We start from the raw sequence: 23,704 nt of genomic DNA, 5'->3' as shown, positions 1-23,704 counted from the left end.
TTTCTAAACTGGAAATTACATTTGCTGCATAAAGTGAATCCCAACAGAAATCCTCTTGAAGCAATGCATGTCACTAAAATAGTAAAATTTGGCTGATGTGAAAATAGCAAAGGTAGAAAAAGCACTCAAAACTTGATTTTAGAGTGCTTTAGCAGCCAAAGAATTGCCAGGGTCACAAGAGGAAAGAGACTTTCTCAAATTATTCATTTAAGGGCTAATAATGATGCAGGGACACATGATTTTGCATGCTCAGACCAATGTAACAAAAAGGAAATTTTATTCTGACTCTCTCCACATAAATGAATATAGACTCATGCTACTGGATCAAATTTTAAAAAGGTAACATTTGATTCCATCGTGGTATTTTGTGCGTCTACTCCAATTAACACCATTTCATAGCAGGAAAAGAATCACAGAAAGCTTACAGGTCTGAATAATATGTCACTTTATTCCCTTCCTGATGTTCTGTAAGCTGTGGAATATCGAGAAGTATATCATCCCTGCCCCCTTCTTTTTAAATGAAAATACACTGTTTTTAGTTAAAGGAGGCCTTTGACCATTGAACAACCTAAGCCTCCAGGAAAATATCATGAATTCTTTGGTTTTACAATGATCATATTTCTCTGACTTAAGATGATTTTTTTTCCTTTTTCCTATTTCTCTGAAATGAGAATGTGATTTCTAATCAATTCTAATCAATCTGACACTTGGTGTTGGTAAGGCAGGAACTCTGATGTAGTGTTATTGCCTGTGCATGCAGGAATATCAAAAGTGCCAGCACCAGAAATTGTAAAACCAGGGTCAGCCGTTTGGAATAAATTCCCAGAAGTATTAGTGGAGGAGTCTTTAGAAACCTATGAACTAGGTGGGAAGGCAGTGACTTAGATGTGCTTGACAACATTGAGAGTCAAAAGTATGCTGGCGGTGGATAGAGTGGGAGGACAGTGTGGAACAAAACTCAAAATCATTAAAAAAACCCCAACAGACCAGGTTTGCTGGTCTAATAGAGCCTGGTAAGACCACTGAGACTATAACCCCTAGCTACCCTTCAGGGATTGAACTTACTCCCCTGGCTTCCAGCCAAATTATATACAGGCATATGCGCTGAACATTTACATAAGGTAGATACACTACTTGGAGCCATCAGATCAATCATGGCAGATCAGCAGACCTGTGCATGCACAGGGAGACAGCTTGGGGGATGGGAGTACATGGGAGGGAAGGACACAGGGAAGAGGTAACTACGGGGAGGAAGTGGGAAGAGAGCTGTTACATTGCGGGAAATTGCAGTCAATGTCATGAGACAAAATGTGTATGAAGTGCTGTATGGAAAATGAATTTGCTCTGTAAACTTTCACCCAAATCACAATAAAAATTTAAAAAAAAGTAAGCTGGTGATACATAGCTGCAAAGCCACATAAGAGCTCAGCATCACCCGTTTTGAGTTATTTTATAGTCTTAAAAATGCTGCATCAACAGCCTTCTTGATGACACACAGAACAATATTACATGGGAAAAAAGGGGGATATTGGTGATTCTGAGTCAAAAGGCATTTCACAAGTGTCAAATTCTAAATGAGAAGTTGTTTTAGGAATGTCTTAACCAGTCTATTTCACTTATCTTTTCTTTTTTATGTATGCATAACAATGATATATTTAGTTTAAGTCTAAAAAGAAACCCTTTCAATTGCTATAAAATGATCATATAAAATAACAGGAAAGTTTGTATCAAAATTCATTGAAGGCATTTTTTCCTTTCTTTGTACATAAAATAATGGTGCATCTTACAATTGAGGGCGTCTTAGATCTAATGAAATACAGTAGTTGCCCAAGAGGGCAACTGTTGGATTCTCCAACTGCATACAAGTCACAAGAAAAGGTCATTGTGGTGGTGGTGGGAGACTCCTTGAATACCAGGACAACTTTTGGATTCTAGCATGGTGGGATGGTTCCAGCAGACTCTAAAACTGTCAGATTCTCAGACAGGTTCAGTTCTGATACTATGGAATCTTCTACAGCAGAGTTTCTTGACCTCAGTAATATTGGCATTTGGAGTGGTGGGGCCTGTGACAAACAAAAATATCTCCTGATGTTGCTAGATGTCCCCTGGGGGAAAAAGTCAACTCTGGTTGAGAACCACTGCTCTGAAAGAACATTTCTCAAAACTATTTGCGGTGAAAGACAAGGCATTTTTATTTCTAATGATTTGCAGACTGATAGTTTTGGTCTATGTCCTGTTCAATGAGGCAGAGTTCATTGATCATGCACTCGAATGTTGCAGCAACAACAAATTGCTTTAAAAGTTTCTAGATGCTTACTTTCAATTTCTGTGCTTATCTTTTCACAGACCAGTAATAAACAGTTTGTGGACTGACATCCATATATGGATGATGGTTTATTTTGCACTGGCCTACAGCCTTGCTACTCAAAGTGTGGTCCATTAGCCAGCGTGAATAGCATGAGTGGGAAATTTGTTACAAATGCCGAATCCCAGGCTTTACACCAGACATCTTGAATCAGGACCTGTACTTTAGCCAGATTCCTAGGTGATTTGTGGGAGCTCTGGTGGCGTAGTGCCTAAGGTATTTGACTGCTAACCAGGAGGCTGGCAGTTCAAACCCACCAGCCACTCCTCGGAAGGAAAATGAGGCAATCTACTTCCGTAGTGATACTGCCTCGGAAACTCAAGGAAGGGTCACTATGAGTTAGGTCCGACTTGACGGCACACAACAACACAACAACAGGTGATTTGTGTGCTCAGACTCTTTGGGAGGAGCACAGGACTGTGTTATCTTTATACTCTCATATAGGTCTCCACGGTGTGCGAAGGCTGGAAATAAACCAGGTGTAGCAGATAAAACTTTTATTTAAATGTTAATACTGGAGATCATCTAAGAGCTGTTGGAACTTCTTCAGGTTGAGAGAGAGTGGGTCAAGAGACCTCCAGTCACTTCTTGGTGCTGAGATTTTGGCTAAGGGAACCTACCATGAGAAAAGGGTACAACCAGGATATGTCCCATTGCCCACCCACATCTCCCCATCTAATTCACGTATTTGGATTAGTAGTAGCTGAAAAGATAAATTAGCTTATCAACTATTAACATACACTACCTTCTTATCAAATTTAAGAGAAACAACAAAATGACTTACGTCTTATTACATATATAAATGGCTTAATAAACTTCACAACATAGTCCAGATCTGGTTTATGAATCCTCCCAAGCTGTATCAGATGGTGTTCAAGTGGGTAGCTGGCTAACTCCTCCAGGTCATCCTTATGTGTAGAGCCCAAGGAAATGACAAATATGGCATAGCCTTGACACTTGGCCCTCAGAGCCATCTTCTTTAAGAATTCCTTTCTCTCAATATTTTTTCCAGCTGAGACCACAAAGATGACTTTATATTTTCTTAGGTTGGGTGTTCCTGAGAAGAGTTTCTCCATGGCCCATTGTAGGGCTTGGCCAATGGTAGTTTCTCCATTGAGCTGCTGAAGGGAATTCTGGATGTGTGTCTTCATTTGTACTGAATTGCTATATTGTGTAAACTCAAATTCTGTTTTCACCGTACTTTTCCTTCTTCTATCCAAAGGAGAATAGCTCAGCAAGGTAATCCTGTCACCAGAGTCTGAAGTTAAAGGGTCTGAGGCAATGTCAAAGTTGTCAAGCACTGAGCTCAGCAATATCTTCATTGCCTTAAATTCATCATTTGCTATATTTTGAGAATTGTCTAAGAGGAAAGCTACATCCATGTATGAATTTTCAGGTAAAACAACCTCTTTGATGCAAGTATTTGGAAGACATTTATCTGAAAACATAAAAAGAGACTCATTGGTTCAATGTTGGCATAACAAAACACTGTTGTTTGAGATCTTCTTCAAGTAATTCAATGACTAATTACCCAAAATTAATAATCTGAACAGTACTTGTTCAATATCACATCATTTAAATGAAAAGTTTTCAATATTCCAGCATTTCTGTGGCCATTAGAGGAAAACGTGGGGATTTTGTTAGTGAAAGAAGATGCAGGTGGCATGTATACTTGAAGTCTACAAGTCATGTCTAACTTCAGTCAAAACATAGTTTCAATATTTTTGACAGGTTTTTGATGCATACCAACAAAGTAGCATCCACCCAAAAGACATGCTAATCTTCTAAACCAATTTTTACTTTTTCTGGAAACTCCAAACATCATAGAAATAGAAACCCTGACATCTGATACTGGAAAACTGAAAATGGAACCTGCAATCAAACTAAATCTTTGATAAAGTCAGATTCAACAGCTAACCAAAAAGGCGTTTCAGCACAATAATATTCTTCTCATTAGTCTTACCATAGCAAAGTGTACAGTGCCAAAGTCTTTCTAATGGGTCATAGTCCTCATTTGGTAGGATTGGAATCACTTGAAATGTCCCAGTGTTGTCAAACTGCATTGAAAAAGAAGTAGATGCTTGGTTAGTCATTTTCACTAGCAGTCATTAAGAAGCCACTGTCCACCTACTTTAGGGAGCTCTAGTAGCGTGGTGCCCAAGGCATTCGACTGCTAACCAGAAGGCTGGTGGGTTTGGACCACTCCTAGAAAAGAAGGTTGGGCAATCTACTTCCGTAGAGATACTGCCTCGGAAACCCAAGGAGGGTTGCTATGAGTCGGATCTGACTCGACGGCAGGGAGTTTGGTTTGGTTTTGTCCACCTACTTTAAGGGTTAATTTGAAAAGCACCCAACTAAACACCACTGCCTTGCGTTATAGCCCTCTGTTCTATTCCATACATACACACACACGCACGCACGCACACACACACACATATCTCCCTTTAATCCTGAAAATAACCCAAAGAAGTATGGAAAATAAGGCTAAATACTCCCCATTTTATGAGGAGAAAACTACCATAAGATAACCTGAGCAGATTCAGACTAGAATTAAGATTTTCTAACTCTCATTTTCAAAACATTGTCAAGGCAGCAATTCTACCATGACTTTTTCACATCCTTCTAAACCTACACCACTTCAGAAGTTGGGCCCTGCAGAAAGGTTACCCTAAGTTTCCTTCAGCCTCTTTAAATAGTGACCCCACCTATTTCCACCTCAAGTACATCGTCTAGAAGAAGCCACATCCTTCAGATGTCAAGTGGATATTCCCAATCACAGATTAAATTAAAAGCCTACTTCAAAAGGCAGCAGAGAGAAAATACTAAGTCTATTCAAAATACTTGTTCGTACACTGCTTGCTTGCCATCTGTTTCTTGATCACTCCTTTGCTTTAATACTCACTGAAATGGGCAATATATAGCATTCATTTATTCATTCAGTGAGTCAGTAACTATTTGGCGGGCATTTACTCTTTTTGTGGCACCATGCAAGGCAGACGCTTCTATTATATTTGAAGAAATCAACCCTTCCCAGGTGGTGGTGAGGGAATCTCTCAATCCACAGAGATGCTCATGCTTTCTCTCTCTCCCTCGGAAAATTAAAGGACTAGAAACGCCACATGCCACATGCTTTACTTTTCAGTAAAGTGCTCAGTGAGCATTTGGAAATAGTTAAAAATCATTCCAGTCTTATGGTTAGAAAGTATTTACTCCATTACCACTCTCTTTTGTGTGAAATCAGCTGCTTTGGGGTGTTATTTTGGTTTTGGCCTTGTTAGTTCCTCATGTAAATACTAACTGGTGCCTTAGTGAAGCAGAAAGTTCAGGGGAGTGACATTTTTCATTTATTCAATCTATTTATTCCACAAATATTTATGGAATGCCTACAATATTATAGATACTATTTTAGATGCTGAGGATATAGAAATAAAACGAATAAATCCCCTAGCATGTTGGGAAGTGATACATTTTTATAGAAAAAAAAAAATAATAAAGTAGAGTAACAGGGATGGGAAGTGCTGGGGGTGAAATTTTAAATAGAACCCACTGAGAAAGTGTCATTTAAGCAAAAACTCAAAGGTGGAGAGGGAGGGAGCCCTAGCTGGGGGAAGTGTTTCAGGCACAGGAAATTGTCAGGGCATAAAAGTTCTAGGGGAAGCAATGAAAGGTTGTGAGAACAGAAAAGACTGATAATTATTTTTCCCCCTAGAAGATTTCCTTAAGGAGTTCTAGTGACGTAGTGCCTAAGGCATTTGACTGCTAATCCGAAGGTTGGTGGTGCGAGCCCACCAGCTGCTCCGTGGCAGAAAGATGGGGGTTGCCATGAGTCATAATAGACTCAATGACAGTGAGTTTGGTTTTTGGTTTTTCTAAGCAAGAAATGGGGCAGTAGCTGAAGTGAAAAGTTGGGTCATTTAAAATTTTTCTGATTGGAAGGCAAAAATTGACCTGTAGTAGAGAGTGGACTTCTTCCAGTTACAACTCTAACACTTTAGGAGGAGCCCTGGTGGCACGGTGGTTAAAGCACTTGGATACAATCTAAAAGGTTGACAGTTGGGACACACCAGCTGCTTTGTGGGAGAAAGATGTGGCAGTCTACTTCTGGAAAGATTACAGCCTTGGAAACACTATGGGGTGGTTTTACTCGGTCTTATAGGGTCTCTATGTGTTGGAAGCTACTCTACAGCAGTGGGTGGGTAATATTTTAAGGGACCATAAATACCTGATAAAACTGTCCATTTTGTCCAACATCATAAGAGAAAATATTTAAAAATCTATATTCTGCAGAGAAAATCAGATATATGGAGGTTCAACTTGCCTGAGCTTTAGAAATTTTAGAAATTTCTAGAACACCAGTGGGACATTAAGATTTAAATTCTAGTTGAGGCAGGGTCCAGATATAAATAAATAGATAAATAACACGAAGTATTTTAAAGTAGGATTGCCAAAGGAAGCAGTACAAAAAATAAGTGATACAAGGGACATGAGCTGGCGGTTTCATAAGAAAATAAAAATGGCCAATAAATATATGAAAAAATGTTTAAACACACACACAAAAAAATGCATCTTATTTACCTATCAGATTGGCAAAAATTTAAAAAGCTTGATAGATAAAGTCCAATTTTAGTAAGTATGTCGGGAAACAGACCCCCTGGTGGCAAGCTCTGTGTCTTCAGTGCCCAGGCAGCAAGGCCTTGTTGAAGAGGGTGGAGAAGAGGAGAGAGGCCAGGAGGAGTGGGCAGAAAATCCTAAGAGGAGAAGAGCATAGAGACAGTGATGCATAGAAAATGATTAAAGGGAACACTGTTCAAGCACCATGACCAGAACTAACATATGGAATCTGGCAATACTGGACATGGTAAGAAGTGGATAGCTTCCTGGGTCAGTTACTCTGCAGAGAGATGGTGCACATTAAAAATGATCTGTTAACCAAGAATGGCTTGAGGTTCTTTTCTGTTGATGATTCAGAGGAGTTTGGGTATGGTCCAGTAAATAAGAGATTGTACTGATAACCTATTCATACTTGGCCTATTGTAGAATTTGATGCAGCCTCAAAACTCAAATGCCATTTGTTTCTCCCAGGGAGCAAAATCAGGAAGGCAGAAAAATTTCCAAAAGAGAAACTGAAAACCACAAGACTTTCTACAGTCCTTTTTGTCAGGCTCTATTATAACTCACCCTTTGGTCCTTGTTTCCAAAAAAATTTTTTGTTATGTTATGAGCAGATCAATTCTCTCCATGCTACAGGGGGTGTTGTCTTCATTTCATAGAAGAAAAATATGTCTTAGTATGAAAATAGATTTTTTAACCTCTTTAATGACATGATACACTTGCCTAGCTCCAGGAGCATGCATTTCATGGATAATTGGATTGTAACACTGTCTGGAGAGGTTCTTAACATTTTTTGGGGAGAGGGAGGACAGCATAGATCATTGAAAATCTATGGATCTAAAAAGTGGTAGACCCTCTTTTGGGGAAAATGTTCATATATACCAAATGTTTTGCACACCTTCAGGGGTCAAAAAATCTCCTGAACTTCATCTATGCAGGATAATGCCAGCTGTTTAATGAGATAACAGCAAGCAGATGACAAATCTGAGAGGCCCCAGGCCAGCCCAGGGCTGGCAGAGTACTGCATTCATGGCCTTTTATACAAGACCAATCTGTGTTTGGATCTTGATTAAGCCACTTACTACATGTGCAAAACTGGATGAGTCACTTGAACTCTCTGGGCCTCGATTTCCTTATTTGTGAAATGGAGATAACTGCAGTCAGTTCAGAGAGTTGTGAGACTCTATGAATATGCATGTAAAGCTCTCAGGATAGTGCCTGGCACAGGCAGGAGCTGAACAAATGTGGCTTCTATTATTATTAACTCCTGCTATTATTAGCTATTGTATTTCATGTACCCTGGCAACAACTCACAGTCCATGGGTGCCACAGTGGCTTGCAATCAGCTGGTAACTAAAAGGTTAGCAGTTCAAATCCACCCAGCTGTGCAAAAGGAAGGCCTGGTGATCTGCCTTCTGTGAGATTAAAGATATTGAGAACCTGGAATGCAGTTCTACTGTGACGTGCATGGGATCCCCATGAGTTGGCATTGACTCAATGGCAATGGGTTGTTTGGTTTGGCAACAATACAGCTGTAAAACTGAAAAGGACATCAAGAGGCCCCATATCTCCCCCACTCCCATCCTGCCCTACCCATACCACACCCTTAACAATGAAGAAATTCTCAAGGACAGTTCTTACCCCAAAAGCCTCATCAAGGAAGTCTCTTTCGTTAAAAGCAAAGACAGCTGGACTGATATCAAGGGCGCTAAACTCCATGGTGGCTGTGATGATGGGCAACTTGTTGACTGCTTGGCCAGTGCTGAAAAACAGAGCAACTCTCCTCATGTTGGCTCCTGCATGTGTCCTCTTGAAAACATTCCGGGCAACAAACCTCATTGCATTGCCAATGTCTTGGGCTTTTGTGGGGATCTGATATTTTATTTGGGAAAGAAGCTGGAGGAGTTGCTTCTTGCTATGATAGTCGGACCCGCGGATGAGGTAGCTGGTGTCTGAGTCGTATGAAACCACAACAACTCTTGCTCCCACAGGGCAATTATTTTCCCTGATGTTCAGGTCATTCACAAGAGAAATGATGATGTCCCTTGTTTCATTAAATCTCTGTTCTGTGATGTCATAGGACTGGTCTAGGGCAAACACCAGCTCTGTTGGATACACCGGACACCTTTCTGCTAAAATGAGAAGAAGAATTAAGTTACTTCAATGGATCAAAGCCTCTCCCAGATCCTTTATGCCAGTAAGACTCTCACCAAAGTCTAGGAAAATCCAATGTTTTATCCAGTTCTAGAACTAAAGATTCCCATGTGCAAAGGAAGGGAGAGAATCTGCTTTGTAAACATGAAGGTGTTACCTAAATGCAGGGCTTGATATATTTTACAACAATAATGCTCGGACCTCACAGCCCACTGTAGTCTGCTGTTTTAAAGGGAATTACAGGAGGTTTTGGAGCTGATGGAACAGTTCTGTATCCTGATTGGTGTAGTGGTTGCATAAAACTTAGAACTGTCCACACAAACAAAATGTGAATTTTCCTGTGTGTCCATTACAGGAAGGACGTTGCAGTATATTGGGGGATTTTGAAAATCCACTCTACCAAAAATCTTCAGAAATGAAGTCATAGTCAGTTGGAAGATTTTTATCCCTTTAGGGAGCTCTGGTGGAGTAGTGCGTAAGGCATTTGACTGCTAACCAGAAGGCTGGTGGTTCAAACCCACCAGTCACTCCTTGGAAGGAAGGTTGGGCAATCTACTGCCATAGTGATACCGCCTCAGAAACCCAAGAAAGGGTTGCTATGAGTCCAATGCCAGTGCGTTGTGTTGTTTATGCAGCAAATGTTTATCGAGTACCCAACATATGCAAAGATGAGTCAAATACAGGTCTGCCCTCAAGGAACTTAAATTGAGGGAGGGTCATTATAATATAAAGTATAGGTTAGAAGCTTTGGTGGAGAAAACCCACCAGCCATTCCTCAGAAGGAAGGTTGGGCAATCTGCTTCCATAGTGATACCCCTTCGGAAACCCAAGGAGGGGTCGCTATGAGTCGGGTTCCACTTGACAGCAGTGAGTTTGGTTTTGGCTTATAGGATGGCTGGTACTCTGAATGGGGATACAGAGGACTGTTTCCAATCAGGGAGTATCCCAGGGGCTTCCTGAAAGCCAGCTTTTGAATGAAAGCCATGGTTTCATTCCAGGAGAAAGAGACTAGCATGGAACAAGCCAGGCTTGCAGCGAGCTATTATAAAAATGGGTCTGCCTGCTATTCCCAACTCCATACTAATAGTCATAGGATGTTTGAACATTAGGAACTTCATAGGGTATCCGACCTATGTATCATATCTAGTCTAACATAACCTAACTTGTTTAAACTCTGAACACAGGAAGAGAAAAAAGAATTTTAAAAATTTATAATGAGCACCTCATCTGTTCTATTACCCTCAAACTAGTTAAGTCCCAAGGCACTGTAAACTCAAAATCTCCCACACCCCAACCACTGCTCTCAGTAATAGAAATAGAGAGGAAGTATTGATGTGTTTTGAATCAAGGAATTGAAATATATTTATTTATTTTAAAATGAATAATAAACAATAGAATAAGGAGAATTTCTTAAACTTTCACTGAAAATAACTGAAGTGGAAGACAAGTATCTTTGAGACTGACCTAACATAACAGATTCTCCCAGAAGGGAAGAACCTAATCCTATTTGTTTTCATTCTCCTCCTACCCCAGTATCAAGAAGTCTTTGTGGCACAATGGTTAAGCATTCAGTTGCTAACCAAAAAGTTGGTGGTTTGAACCCACCAGCAATTCCAAATATATCTTCCTTAAAGATTATAGCCTTGGAAACCCTAAGTGGCAGTTCTACTCTGTTCTGTAGGATTGCTATGAGTCAGAATCAACTTGATGGCAATGGGTATATCAGTGGCCAGCAGGTTACCTAATAAATTTAAATCCATGAAGTTTTTTTTATTGAGGACTTAGTATGTGCAAGGCTTCCCCCACCCCCCACCCTGTGTTAAAGTGGATGGCTCTGTACTTTGGAACAAGGTCAAAGACCTGTGGGTTTACTTCACAGGCCTCTAGGAAACAAGGAGCTCTTGAAGTTGACATATTGGCTTCGATAACCACGCCATCTAAAACATTGTGCCATGTAACACCACTGCAGTCTAGCCCCTAGAGAAACAAGCATGGGCAGGGTGAGGTTTACAAGTGGTTGACCTTTGGTGAGATGAAAGTGTGAATGTGAGTCCCAGGGAGGAAAGGAAACATGCCCAAGAAGCCAGTGTTAACTGGTTTCACAGTAAACAGAGTAACAGAACGAGGATCAGTCAGAGAGAGAACCCTGTTCACTGAATTCCCCAGTAACAGAGGCCTCCTCTGTGAAGAAACTAAGTTGTAAACCTCGACAGGAAATAGAAAAAACAACAGGGTCAAGAGGCTGGGGGCTGGGGGATCACCATTGGCTTTTACCATCAGGCTGACACACATAAAAAAAAAAATTACATTAACTGTCACATTCAGATGACTAATGTGTTGGCAGAGAATAAAGAAATCCTTGATCTCAAAGAGGTAAAGATTTCTTTCTTTCAAAAGGGTTCTTGTCAGAATGCAGTAATTATTTCAGCAAGGAACATAATATGGTTAAGAATACTCACCTTTCCAACAAGCTATAAAAAGGAGAAAGAGAGAAGAGTCAGTTACATTTTTGAAACACAAACTAAAAATAATCCAAACAATAAAATTTCAGCAAAGCTTAATATTTTTATTCACCTCTAATTGCAAATGAGGCTAATCCTAAATTACAAGAAGCCAAGGTTAAAGACTGAGGAAAATGTCCGCAGAATTTTATTAAATTGTGAACCTCCCTGACCTTCTCCTCTTGTGAGCCATCGGCCAGCCAACTTTAGCAGAATTTTGCTTGAAATCAGAAACATCGATCACTTGTCTTGGAAACAGAATAGGTGAGCTTTTGATTAAATGGCAAGATAGTGAAAATTCAATTTGTTCTGTCTCTCTGCTTATGGCCTTCTGAGAGTCATTCAGGAACATGAAGCTAAAATATGGGGGCTTATTTTCTTCCTTAACAAACACCTTGGGAATCTCTATTTTCTTTTGGAACTGTGAAGATTTCCAAATGAACTTTTTTCTCTGCTGCAAAATATAGCTCCTCTGTTCTATGATCTCCACACCCACACAGACAGGAGGGAAAAGTCCCAAGAGTTTCTCCCTAGCAATATAGCATCTGGTCTCTCTAAGTGATTTACTCTAAGCTAGAGACTAATCAGGGGGAAAATGGTAAATCTTTAAGAAGGCAGAGGCCTGACAATTTCCATGTTCATTTTACTCAATTCCTAGGAAAGAAATGAGTCACTGTAACAAAAGCTTTTATTAACCCTGGCAACAAACTGGCCTTCCATCCTGCCAGCCAGTGCATGCTCCCCTTGTAGCAAATCTTTTGTTTGATTTAATCCTGTGGCCAGGAGTCCCTGGGTGGTGCAAATAGTTAATGGGCTTGTTTGCTAACCAAAAGGGTGCTAGTTTGAGGCCACCCAGGATACCTTGGAAGAAAGGCCTGGCAATCTACTCCAAAAAAATCAGCCATTGAAAACTCTATGGAGCATAGTTCTACCCTGCCGTACATGGGGTTAGAAGACAGCAGACGCACACATAGCCCACTGCCTCCTCTACATCTAACGGCCCTTTTTCTAACTGAGAACTTTCATTTGTTAACCTCCAGCTTAGCTTTGCGGTCAGAAGACAGACTTTGGAAGTAGACACACCACACCTGCCTGGGTTTGAGTTTGGCAAAACTGAGGTGTCTTTGGGTAAATCATTTGACCTCTTTTAATGTGTGTGTGTGTTTCCTGTCTTCCCCCCCCAAAAAAAATCCTCTTTACTTATGTCTCTCCCTCCAAAACTATAGCCCATCAGGTCCTCCTACTTTATTCCCTCCCCCTATTCCTCCTAGATCTTTTATTTTATTCTCAGAGGAACATCCCAGCTACCAGCTCAGGACACAGATCCTCATCTCTGTGTGGCAGAGAGCACCTGTGGAACTGAAGCATGAACAATAATAGACTAGAAGTCCAAGTTCACCAGCCTCATTTATAAAGTGAGGCCGTTTGAATTAGATTCAAAGGTCTATCACCCAATTCTTATCTCTGTTTCGAGGTCTGGTCTGGAATTCCATGCTGTCCAATCAGCACTGAGTCTGGTGATAGAATCTGCCCATTCTCCCTTGCCCCCTTAATTTCCCAGCTGATTCTTTTCGTTCAGTGTTAGAAAACACCTTCCTTCAAATCCCAAACCCTCCAATGGCCAATCTTTACTCTCTAGCCCCTTTCATCTACTTTCTGTCTTTCTTGAGAAGACATTGATTTCTCTGAGAAGACTGGTAATGTGGTGAGGGAGTTTGATCACCACACTAATTTTCTCTACAATACCTCTCCCCTGTTTCCTCTGCCCATGGTCCTTGTTTCACCTCCTCGTGGATTCAGAAGAGGCTTTTTTACCTCTCACTGTCCTTCACACATACCTACTTCCTTTGAAGTTTCTCTCCACTGGCTTCTGTTTGTTTACTTTAAAGTTGCCCACATTTAGCAGAACTTTCCGATCTCTCTCTCTTGGGTGACGCAGTGGTTAAAAGTGCTCAGCTGCTAACCGAAAAGTTGGTAGTTCAAACCCACAGCTGCTCAGTGGGAAAGAGATGAGGCAGTCTGCTTCCATAAAGATTTACAACCCTGGAAACCCTATGGGAGTTCTACTCTGTCATATAGTGTCACTATGAGTTGTAATCAACTTGAGGGCAGGGACCTTTGGGTTTTATTTTTCCCCCATCTATGGGGTGCCATTTTTCTGTACTTTGGCCCCATTCCTTCTCTCAAGGCATCTGCCTGAGTGCATCCCTTGAGTTTCTGTTTCTGACTCTTTGATTTCATACCATTAGGAACCTTATCTATCCAGTGGTTTTAAAAACTATGAGCACTTGAGTGACTAGAACATCTGAGTCTCCTTCTCTGACCCTGCACCTTCGATTTTGACTCATGGCAAACCCCTGAGTAGAGCTGCACTCCATAGGGTTTTCAGTGGCTGCGTTTTTGGAAGCAGATAGCCAGGCTCTTCCTTTGAGGTGCCTCTGGGTGCACTTGAACCAGCAACCTTTCAGTTAGTGGCTGAGCACTTAATTGTTTGCACCACCCAGGGACTCCTACACTTTTTAATTAGCTGCTGTAGGTCATTTTAATTTAGGGCCTACACAATCCTTGGCTGTTTCTAAAATGTTTAAACCCATCATCTTTTTCTACCAATTGATTTCTCTTCACAGTTCTTCCCCTGCCTACTCATCCACTGTGATAAGCCTCTCCCCTCTAGTGTTACAGTTATTTTAAACTTTTCACTGTTATTTCCCTTCTGTATACTTGTACTCACTACATTTTATCCATTCTCCTTCAGTAAAGTTTCTCGAATTTTCTCCTCTTCCAAGTGTGATTATATAAGGATTATTATTTATGTTATGGAAACATAAGAAGATAAATCACCTACAGTTCTATCGCCCTAATACAACACACTTTAACATTTTTTCTATTTTTGCTTCTAGTACTTATTCTATGTTTACATATATTTATCTAAATGTAATCATAGTAGGATTCAATTTAATTTTCTGCTTTTAATGCCAATATTTTTCCATATTCTGATAGAATCTTCATAAAAACCACATCTGCTTAATATTTCATCAAGAAAATGATGTATCATAGCCTAATTATTTTATAATTATAAATAATCTAAATGTATAATCATTTGATTCCAATGAACAGTATTTCAATAAACATCTTTCATGTAATTTTTTCTTTCTTTTACACTATTTGCTTAGGATACGTTTTCAGAAATAAAATCACTGTGCCCTTACTATCTCATTTTCCCCTTCTTCAGAACCAAAGACATCTCTGTTGACTCCTGCTTTATTCCTTTGCTGAAACTATTTTATTGTTGCTCCCCGTCAATTATCTCCCTCCAAAGAGCCTTCCTTAGGTCCTTGGGTGGCACAAATGGTTAGCACTCAGCTACTAACCTAAAGGTTGGAGGTTTGAACCCACTCAGTGGTACCATGGAAAAAAGCCCTGCTTCTGGAAAGATTACAGCAAAGAAAACACTCACTACATAGCAGTTCTAGAAGGTAAGATGAGTCACCAGTCAGAATTGAATCAACAACAGGTTTTATTATTATTAGTTTGCTTGTTTTAAGCAGACTTCCTCAACTAATTGGCTAACTAATTACCAACCTATCCTAAACCCCCATGTTTGTGCATTTACCATATGGCCACTCAGTCCTTTTTCATGTGATTATTATACTCAAACCAAATTTATTGCCATCGAGTTCATTCTGACTCATAGCAACCCCCAGAGGGTTTCCAACGCTGTAAATCTTTAAGGAAGCAGACTACCTCATTTTTCTTCTATGGAATGGCTGGTAGGTTCGAACTACCAACTTTTGGTTAGCAGACAAATGTCTTAACCACTGTCCCACCAGAGCCCCTTAACTGTTAGACACATGTGAGCTAATCCACACAACTTTGTTGTTGTTGTTATGTGCCATCAAGTCGGCCCTGACTCATAGCGACCCCTCCTTGGGTTTCTGAGGCAGTAGCACTACGGAAGTAGATTGCCCAACCTTCCTTCTGAGGAGTGGCTGGTGGGTTTGAACCGCCAGCCTTCTGGTTAGCAGTCAAGTGCCTTAGGCACTATGCTAGAGTTGGTCTTGTTTCACATATTGATGGTTTTGCTCCCTGTGTGAATCACACTTCTTGTGCAAAGGCACGTATCTTTATTTACCGTATATCTCTTTTCCTCCCACCTTTGATATGAGATCTTCCTACAGAATCTCTCAGAACAAGCCATTCGTAAATGTAGCCCACTGATTCTGCATGCCCATACTCAGGTCTGTGCTAAGCACCCTCAGCAATCACGGATGCTCTTGTTCTGAAACATCAGACAGATACTCACAACTGTGATTCCTCACAAACTGGATCAGCTCACAATGCTGTAAATAAAAAAAACAAACAGAGAAGAAACATGAGCAGAGACCTCTGAGTGGCCCTATTTATTTCACAGTGGACAGGTTGGTTTTGGTGTAGTGCATAAAGAGATACATACAGAAAATTCAGGCTGTCCAGCAAGGCCTTTTGGGCCCTAGGAAAACAAAAACAGAGCAAGTTATTTATATGTAAATCTGAGTCTTTAGTGACAAAACAAAACAAAACAAAAAACCCCAAAACCGTTAGCTCTTTAAAACACAGCTGACTGAGAGGGTTAAAGTCTTAAAGTATTCCTGAACCTGTTTACAATGCATTGATGCATGGTGTAGTGTTTAAAGCATTTGGCAGCTGACCAAAAGGCTGGTGGTTTGAACTCACCAGCTACTCCACAGGAGAAGATGTGACAGTTTGCTTCTACAAAGATTTAGAGTCTTGGAAACCCTGAGGGGCGGTTCTACCCTGTCCTCTGTGGTATATTCTGAATTGAATCAGAATCAAACTGATGGCAATGGGTTTGCTTTTTCTGGGGTTTTTCCCATTCACACAGTATAAGCCTTTTTGTTTCTGTGTTAGATCAATTAAGTTGATGTCTACCCAGAGGGAACTGAATTATTTTTCTAAGATGAGGTGAAGTAAAGAAGCAAAATTTATTTCTTAAGAGATATTTCTACTAAAGATTCAATACTTAGAAGGAGGCAATTCTCACACGAAAGGTTGAAATCTTAAATTGTAAAGAGTAGACTTCCAAAGAGCGGTGCTAAGGAGAGGGCTATATTGGAAACTCAAAGATACAGCATATTACAAATCAAGGAGATTAAAATGCAGGATGTAAGATACAAACCTCTAAATATGTGAAAGACACAAAGACATTACAGAGCAAAATGGATATGATACCAAAGAAGAGCATATACATTAAGCTCATAAATGCCCATAAAGTTATAGAGTAAAGGAATACAAACAAGTAGGTGAAATAAATTTGAAAAGGCTTCCTGAAAGTATGGTCCATCCTTCTTTCTTGGTAACTTGAGCTTTTCTTGTGTCTTCTTCTAATTTCCTTTTGCCAGGCTTCTTACAGGCAGTAGTTCTTCACATGACTGTTGGAAAGGATTAAATTGCATCCTCCTAAAATATGTGTTAGAATCCTAACCTTTATATCCATGGATATAATCCTGTTTGGAAATAGAGTTTCTATGTTGTGTTTAAAACCAAACCCACTGCCATCAAGTCAATTCTGACTCATAGCAACCCCCATGGGGTTTCCAAGGCTGTAAATCTTTACAGAAGTAGATTGCCTCATGTTCATCCCATGGAGCAGCTGGTAGGTTTGAACCACCAACCTTCGGCTTAGCAACCAAATGCCTTACCCACTATGCCACCAAGACCCTCGATGGGATGGATTGACACAGTGGCTGCAAGGATGGGCTCAAGCATAGCAAGGACTGTGAGGATGGTGCGACAGAGCAGTGTTTCCTTCTGTTGTGCACAGGGTCACTATGAGTCAGAATCGACTCAACAGCTTCTAACAACAACAACGTGTTATGTTAATAAGATCATATCCAAGTAAGGTGGGTTCTAAATTTAATCACTTCTGAGTTATTAAAAAAAGAGCACATTAGATGCAGATGCACACACAGAGGAAGATAGACATCACGTGAGGATCATCTATAAACCAAACCAAAGACTGGGAGTTCCTACAAGGAAAGAATTAACACAGTTGAGACCTTGATTTGAACTTTTAGCCTCCAGAACTGTGAGAAAAGAAATTTCTGTTCTTTAAAGCCACTTACTTGTGGTATTTGTGTTATGGCAGCATTAGGGAACAGAGACAATGATATATATAGACTCTTTTGGAGAACTGACAAAACTGAAAATGTTCTGTTCAGAAAAATGCTATTACATGCTATTCAGACATGTTTAACATATTGTCATGGATCATGTTGTGACATCCTCCTCCCCCAAAATATGTATACATTTGGCTAGGCCATGATTCTCAATATTCTTTATACTCTATTTTGTGATGTGTTGTAAATCCTAACCTATGCCTGTGGTGAATGAGGCAAGATTAGTTTATGTTAAATAGGATTAGTTTTCTTGTTATGTTAATGAAGCAGGATTAGGGTGGGATGCATTACCCTTAATTAAGTCATGGACCCTCAATCTGGTCACAGCCCTGATCTAATGTAAGGGGAGTTTCCCTGGGGTATGGTCTGTATCACCTTTAATTTACAAGAGATAAAAGGAGAGAGAAGTGAGCAGAGAGGTGGGGGAACCTGACTATCATCAAGAAAGAAGAGCCAGGAGCAGAATGCATCCTTTGGGCCTGGGGTCCCTGTGCTGAGACCCTCATAGGTCAGGGGAAGACGATGCCAAGACACATGTTGATCTCCAAGCAACACTGGGCCCACAGACATTGAAAGGAGATAAGGACCTTCCCGCAGAGCTGACAGAGAAAGCCTTCCCCTAGAACTGGCACCCTGAATTCAGACTTGTAGCCTCCTAAATCGTGAGAGAATAAATTTCTGATCCACTTGTGGTAAAGCAGCATTAGATAACTAAGATACATACAATTTCACTGACTCCCAGAAGCTCAACCATGTGTGTCAGTTCAATAACTTCTGTTCTAAATGACAACTGAATTATCCATCCACCCATCCATCCATCTATCTATCCAATCATCCATTCATCTAATAAACATTTGGGTGCTTGGTGAATGTTTAGGAGCTCTGATGGCCTAGGGCCTAAGGCATTTGACTGCTAACCAGAAGGCTGGCAGTTCAAACCCACCAGCCACTCCTCGGAAAGAAGGTTGGGCAATCTACTTCCATAGTGATACCGCCTTGGAAACCCAAGGAGGGGCTGCTATGAGTTGGGTCTGACTTGACAGCATGCATTGCGTTTTGTTGTTTTGCTGAATGTTTGGGTGGCCTACAAAATGGTTATACAGGATTACCTGTGTGCTGATAATGTTAACCAGAACTCTTGTGGAATCCATGATTCTACCCATTGGATATATCATTCCTTTATTCATCTCAGAAAAAGGCTCAGAGTCTTATCCTTCGTTTTACAAGTTATAGCAGAAAACAGAAAAGCCTGCAGAACCATTTAAATAGAGAGGGAAAAACTTTCTGGCTAAGAAATAGAGTAAGCAGCACACATTTTACAAAGGATCAGAACCTTGGAGGAATATGTTCTGAAAGAGTGTGCTTTAAGCAAAAGTTGAGGGTCAAGGGCCTGTGAAGAAAGAAGCCACATCCCAATACTGCCCAGCAGGGGCCAAGCACAAGACCAGAAAGGTGTGGAAACCAAAAATAGGAGCTCCAGAATCCAGATGGGATATAAATCCAGACTGGACCAAATTGGCCCAGATACTATATTCTCATCCACATGACTAATAACATCCACCAATTCCTCAATGAGAAAGAAAGACATGATTAGCTCAGGGTATCTTTACAGTGGCGTGATTCTCATTCTACTATGAATTCAGTCATCCACAAAATCTTCCGTTTTTTGTTTGTTTGTTTATTTCTTTTTAAAGTGTCAAGATGAAGGACCCCTCCAGGTAGTCAGAATGTCTTCTGATACACAATGCACCAAACAAGATAATGATTTTTCCACTCCTTACACAATGCTATCTTAGGCTTCCTACAAACACTGGTGTTGGCAACATTTAGTTCTTTCCTGCATATGCTCATTAGGGGAGATGTATATGTAAATAAATCATCATTACAGTGTGAGAAGCACTAAAATAGAGATATTGAAATTTTATCAGTGGGAGACAGGCCTGATTCTGCCTGAGAAGAGTTCCAAAAGACGTGACATTTCTCTTGTAATGAAGTCATACTGGAAAATTGTTGTTGTTGTTGTTGACTCGAAAACAACAACAACATGAACTTGTCTAGCATGGTGGAACTTTGTTTGAACACCTTTGTGAAACTTATACAATCTCACCTCTATTTTTAAAAACTTCTGTAATAAATAAAAGTGATAGGTAATAGTTGCATTGCACTTAATATTTTACAAAGACTTCACATTTGAAGGAGTTCTGGTGGTGCAGTGGATAAGGCATTTGGCTACTAACCAGAAGGTCAGTGGTTCAAACCCACTAGGTGCTCCACAGAAGGAAGATGGGCAATCTACTTCCGTAAAGATTTACAACCTCACAAACCCAATGGGGAACACTGTGAGTCAGAATCGACTTGAGGGTAGTGTGTGTGGTTTATGATTTTGTTCACGTTTGATTATCTTATCTTCACACTTACCTTTGGAGCTTGTTAAAATATATCATCCCCATTTCAGAGATAAAGTGAGAGACCCAGTGACTGGCCGAAGGGCACACAGCTGGTAAAAAACTGAACTTGGACTTGAACTCAATGCTTCTGACTTTAAAGTCTGTGCCCTTCCCTTTGAGCATCATAGAAACCATTACACACTACTTAATTCTCATGGGCACACTTACTCTCCTTCCAGGAGGGCCTTGGTGTCCTGGAGATCCCTTTTCACCTTGCAAGCCTAGAGGGAGCTGTAGATAAGAACATGAGTTAGTCACCACATCTTCTACCCATAAGGATTAGCACAGTTTTAATGGGACTTTAAAAAGAAAAAAAAAGATTAAAGTGATTATTCATTCAAGTCAAGTAAATTGGTTACTTGTAATATAAATTAGCCATTCTTAATCATTGGTAAACATCCATTTCCCTCCTAGCCTCTTCATTAGTGACATACTTTGCTCTGGCAATGGCTTTGCATTTAAATCTAAATTAGTCATAAACCGGAATTGAAGCTAATGAGCAAAGCAAATATACTAGGGGACATAGAGATCTTAAAAAACAAAAACAACCCCTCCCATCTTCAAAAGATCAAATAAGGAAAATGATTCCTCATACATACAAGATGACATGGATGAGTTGTATCATTCCCACACCAAGGTGATGGATATAGATGCTAATGAAATTTACCCAGCCACATGGAAAATATTCATTGAACTGCATCTCTTTCATGCTGATAATGACCTCTGATATTGTGCTCAAATTTTAAAATGAATGGCTGCTTTTCTCAGCATTTTGTTTTTTAAGTATGCATAATATTCTACTGTGCACTTTGCTAATTAGAAACTCTCAACAGCCTTCCTTACAATGACCTTGGTTATGGATAATGGAATGATTAAAAAACCCTCCAAGAAACAACAGACTGATGGCAGCTTCATTTCCACTCACAGGGCTAATATTCTGGGCTTTAATATGTGCCTTAGAAAAGACTGGAAGGCACTGACAATTTTTGGAATCACCAGTCATTTGTAAATCTTTTAAACAGTTTAGATTCATGGAACCTCAGGCTTTAAGAGCTGAAAATGACCTCAGAGGTGATTTAGTTCAAGTCTCCTGTCATAGAAATTGAGATCCTGAAAAGGTGTGTTGAAAGTCACACCGCTAGCAAGTGGCATTGCAGAAGCTCTTGGGTTGGATCAATAATCCACATTTATTATTACAACATAAAAGAGTCTTCCAAAGAAATATTTATTACTTCTGGAATTATAGGCCACTTACTCTTAGTCCCCTGAATCCTTTGGGTCCGCCATCCCCAGGCTTTCCAGGATTGCCAATATCACCCTGAAGATTCAGAAAGAAAAAATCATGTTGGTAAAATATTTCCTATGAAAATATTTTGATTGTATGAAAAAATAATCTCCAAATCCAAAACTTAATTTATCTCATAACAACTATATAAAAACTCACTGCCGTCCAGTTGGATCCGACTCATAGCAACCCCTCCTTGGGTTTCCAAGGCGGTATCTCTATGAAAGTAAATCGCCCAATCTTCCTTCTAAGGAGTGGCTGGTGGGTTTGAATGGCCTGCCTTCTGGTTAGCAGTCAAATATGCTTTAGACACCATGCCACCAGAGCTCCCTATAACAACTACATTACCTATGAAGGAAGGCCAATACAACACTAAAAGTCACCTTCTCCTGTCATTTGGAACTAAGTTAAGTCATTGATATACTTAGATATTTCCTGCTATTTTTAATTTTCTAATAATATGAATATTTATGCATAAATATGAATGCAATTGCTATCTCAACAGTTACCAAGAATATCCAAAGAAAAAGGCCTACAAATTAAGGAAAACATATAGAGCACTGATTACATAAAATACTAAATAATGAATTACTTCCTAAATTTATAAATAATTTCTGAAAAAGTACAAGTTAAAAAAAAATTTATTCTGACTTTGGTGGAGAACTAATTTTAGGAGTCATTTATAAATTGAAGTATATTGATTTCCTCAGCCTTTATCAGAAATTAGAATATTATTTTCTGGAATAAGAATATTTGCCTTTACAGTTATTTATATAATACCTTCCTGTCCCCTTCTCTATCCAAGGAAATAATCTCTCTTTCAGTAACTCATCAATTAAAAACACTGTTTTATAAAAGGATTTTAAAATGTAGCTGTTTTCATATAATTGATTTAATTTGATTAATCAGACATTGCATTTTTTTTATTACCATATTCTGCATTTTGATTTAAGCATTAATTTTGTGGAGAACATTGCTCTAGACACATTTTCAAGAAGGAAATCTTACATAGAATCCCAATATCTAAAACAGATAGAACATTAGCAACTCTGGTTGAAATGAACAGTATATCTACTTCCAGAGTATGGAGGTCAGTTTCAGTCTGGTAGCTGATGAGGAATTCTGGAAGACGTTTGATCAGGAGAGTAACAATCAGGGCTTTGATTGAAGGGAAAAATCAAGTGACTGTGGTTTTGGGATTAGCTGAAGCAGGGAGAAGATGGAAGTGGAAAACAAATAAGAAGAATATTATTATTATTTTGGTGAGAGAAAGTGAAGGTCACAATAATTAGGGAAAGATGGCAGTGGCTGAAGCCAAGAGTATGAATGAGGTTACTAAGTAAGAAAGATCAAGAAGAGGACCAAGGACTACATTTTATAGCTTTAGTCCTGGAGGTTGGGAGAGGAAGAGAAGATCTAGTGTGGTGACAGATAGAGAGGAAAAGAAATATGTCATGTATGCTAAAAAAAAACAAAACAAAACCCAAAACTCAATGTCATCAACTCAATTCCAACTCACAGAGACCATTGTTGGGCTTCCAAGGTGGTAAATATTTATGGAAGTACATTGCCCGTCTTCCTTCTGTGGAGTGGCTGGAGGGTTGGAGTCACCAACCTTCTGCTTAGCACTCAAATGCCTTAGGCACTGAGCCCCCAGAGTTCCTTTCTATGCTAAGGGAGGAGTGAATTTAAGACAGGGAACTAAGTATGGTGAATACTTCAGCGAGATTGAGGATTGAAAATTGAACAAAAGCATGTAGTTCTCATCAGGAGAACAGTGTAACATACACCTAAACAGAGTTATTTACAGGGATGTGGTGGGGCAGGGGGAACAAGAAAGGCTGCCTTGAGGAAGAAATTTTAAATTTAATGTTGTCTCGGTGAATAATTCAGGTACTGGGAGGCATATTTCTTCATCATACTTGGGAGAGAAGAAAGAATATACCAAGCTTTGGAATGAACAGGGGGAGGACAGCATTTGTGTCAAGAGGATTCCATCTTTCCCAGCAACACAATTATATTATATCTTCCCACCAATGACACAAGGAAAGTTTGGTGAACAAGTTTGTCAAAAATACCTCAAATATAGTTTATTCATATTTAAAACATTATTCAGAAAGCTGGGAATGAAAAGGGAAAAGGCACACTATATATATAGCTACTTA

General features: G+C 39.7%; 1 protein-coding gene across 1 annotated transcript in view; it reads right to left on the bottom strand.

Annotated features, from left to right (window-relative positions):
* The window catches only part of COL6A5 (collagen type VI alpha 5 chain), a 135,925-nt gene that overhangs the window by 22,830 nt on the left and 89,391 nt on the right, over positions 1 to 23,704 (bottom strand). Inside the window, exons 28-35 of the mRNA XM_007936816.2 lie at positions 21,510 to 21,572; positions 20,423 to 20,485; positions 16,085 to 16,120; positions 15,935 to 15,971; positions 11,590 to 11,601; positions 8,618 to 9,105; positions 4,329 to 4,422; positions 3,150 to 3,803 (exon numbers count right to left, since the gene is read on the bottom strand). Of these exons, the coding sequence (XP_007935007.2) occupies positions 3,150 to 3,803; positions 4,329 to 4,422; positions 8,618 to 9,105; positions 11,590 to 11,601; positions 15,935 to 15,971; positions 16,085 to 16,120; positions 20,423 to 20,485; positions 21,510 to 21,572 (1,447 nt within the window). The remainder of the gene's footprint in view (positions 1 to 3,149; positions 3,804 to 4,328; positions 4,423 to 8,617; positions 9,106 to 11,589; positions 11,602 to 15,934; positions 15,972 to 16,084; positions 16,121 to 20,422; positions 20,486 to 21,509; positions 21,573 to 23,704) is intronic.

This window comes from Orycteropus afer, unplaced genomic scaffold (genome assembly GCF_000298275.1).
Source record: "Orycteropus afer afer isolate SDZICR_OR568_19922 unplaced genomic scaffold, OryAfe1.0 scaffold00003, whole genome shotgun sequence".
NCBI lineage: Eukaryota > Metazoa > Chordata > Mammalia > Tubulidentata > Orycteropodidae > Orycteropus > Orycteropus afer.
Note: the sequence above shows the minus strand (reverse complement) of the source record. Positions and strands in the feature narration are given on the sequence as shown.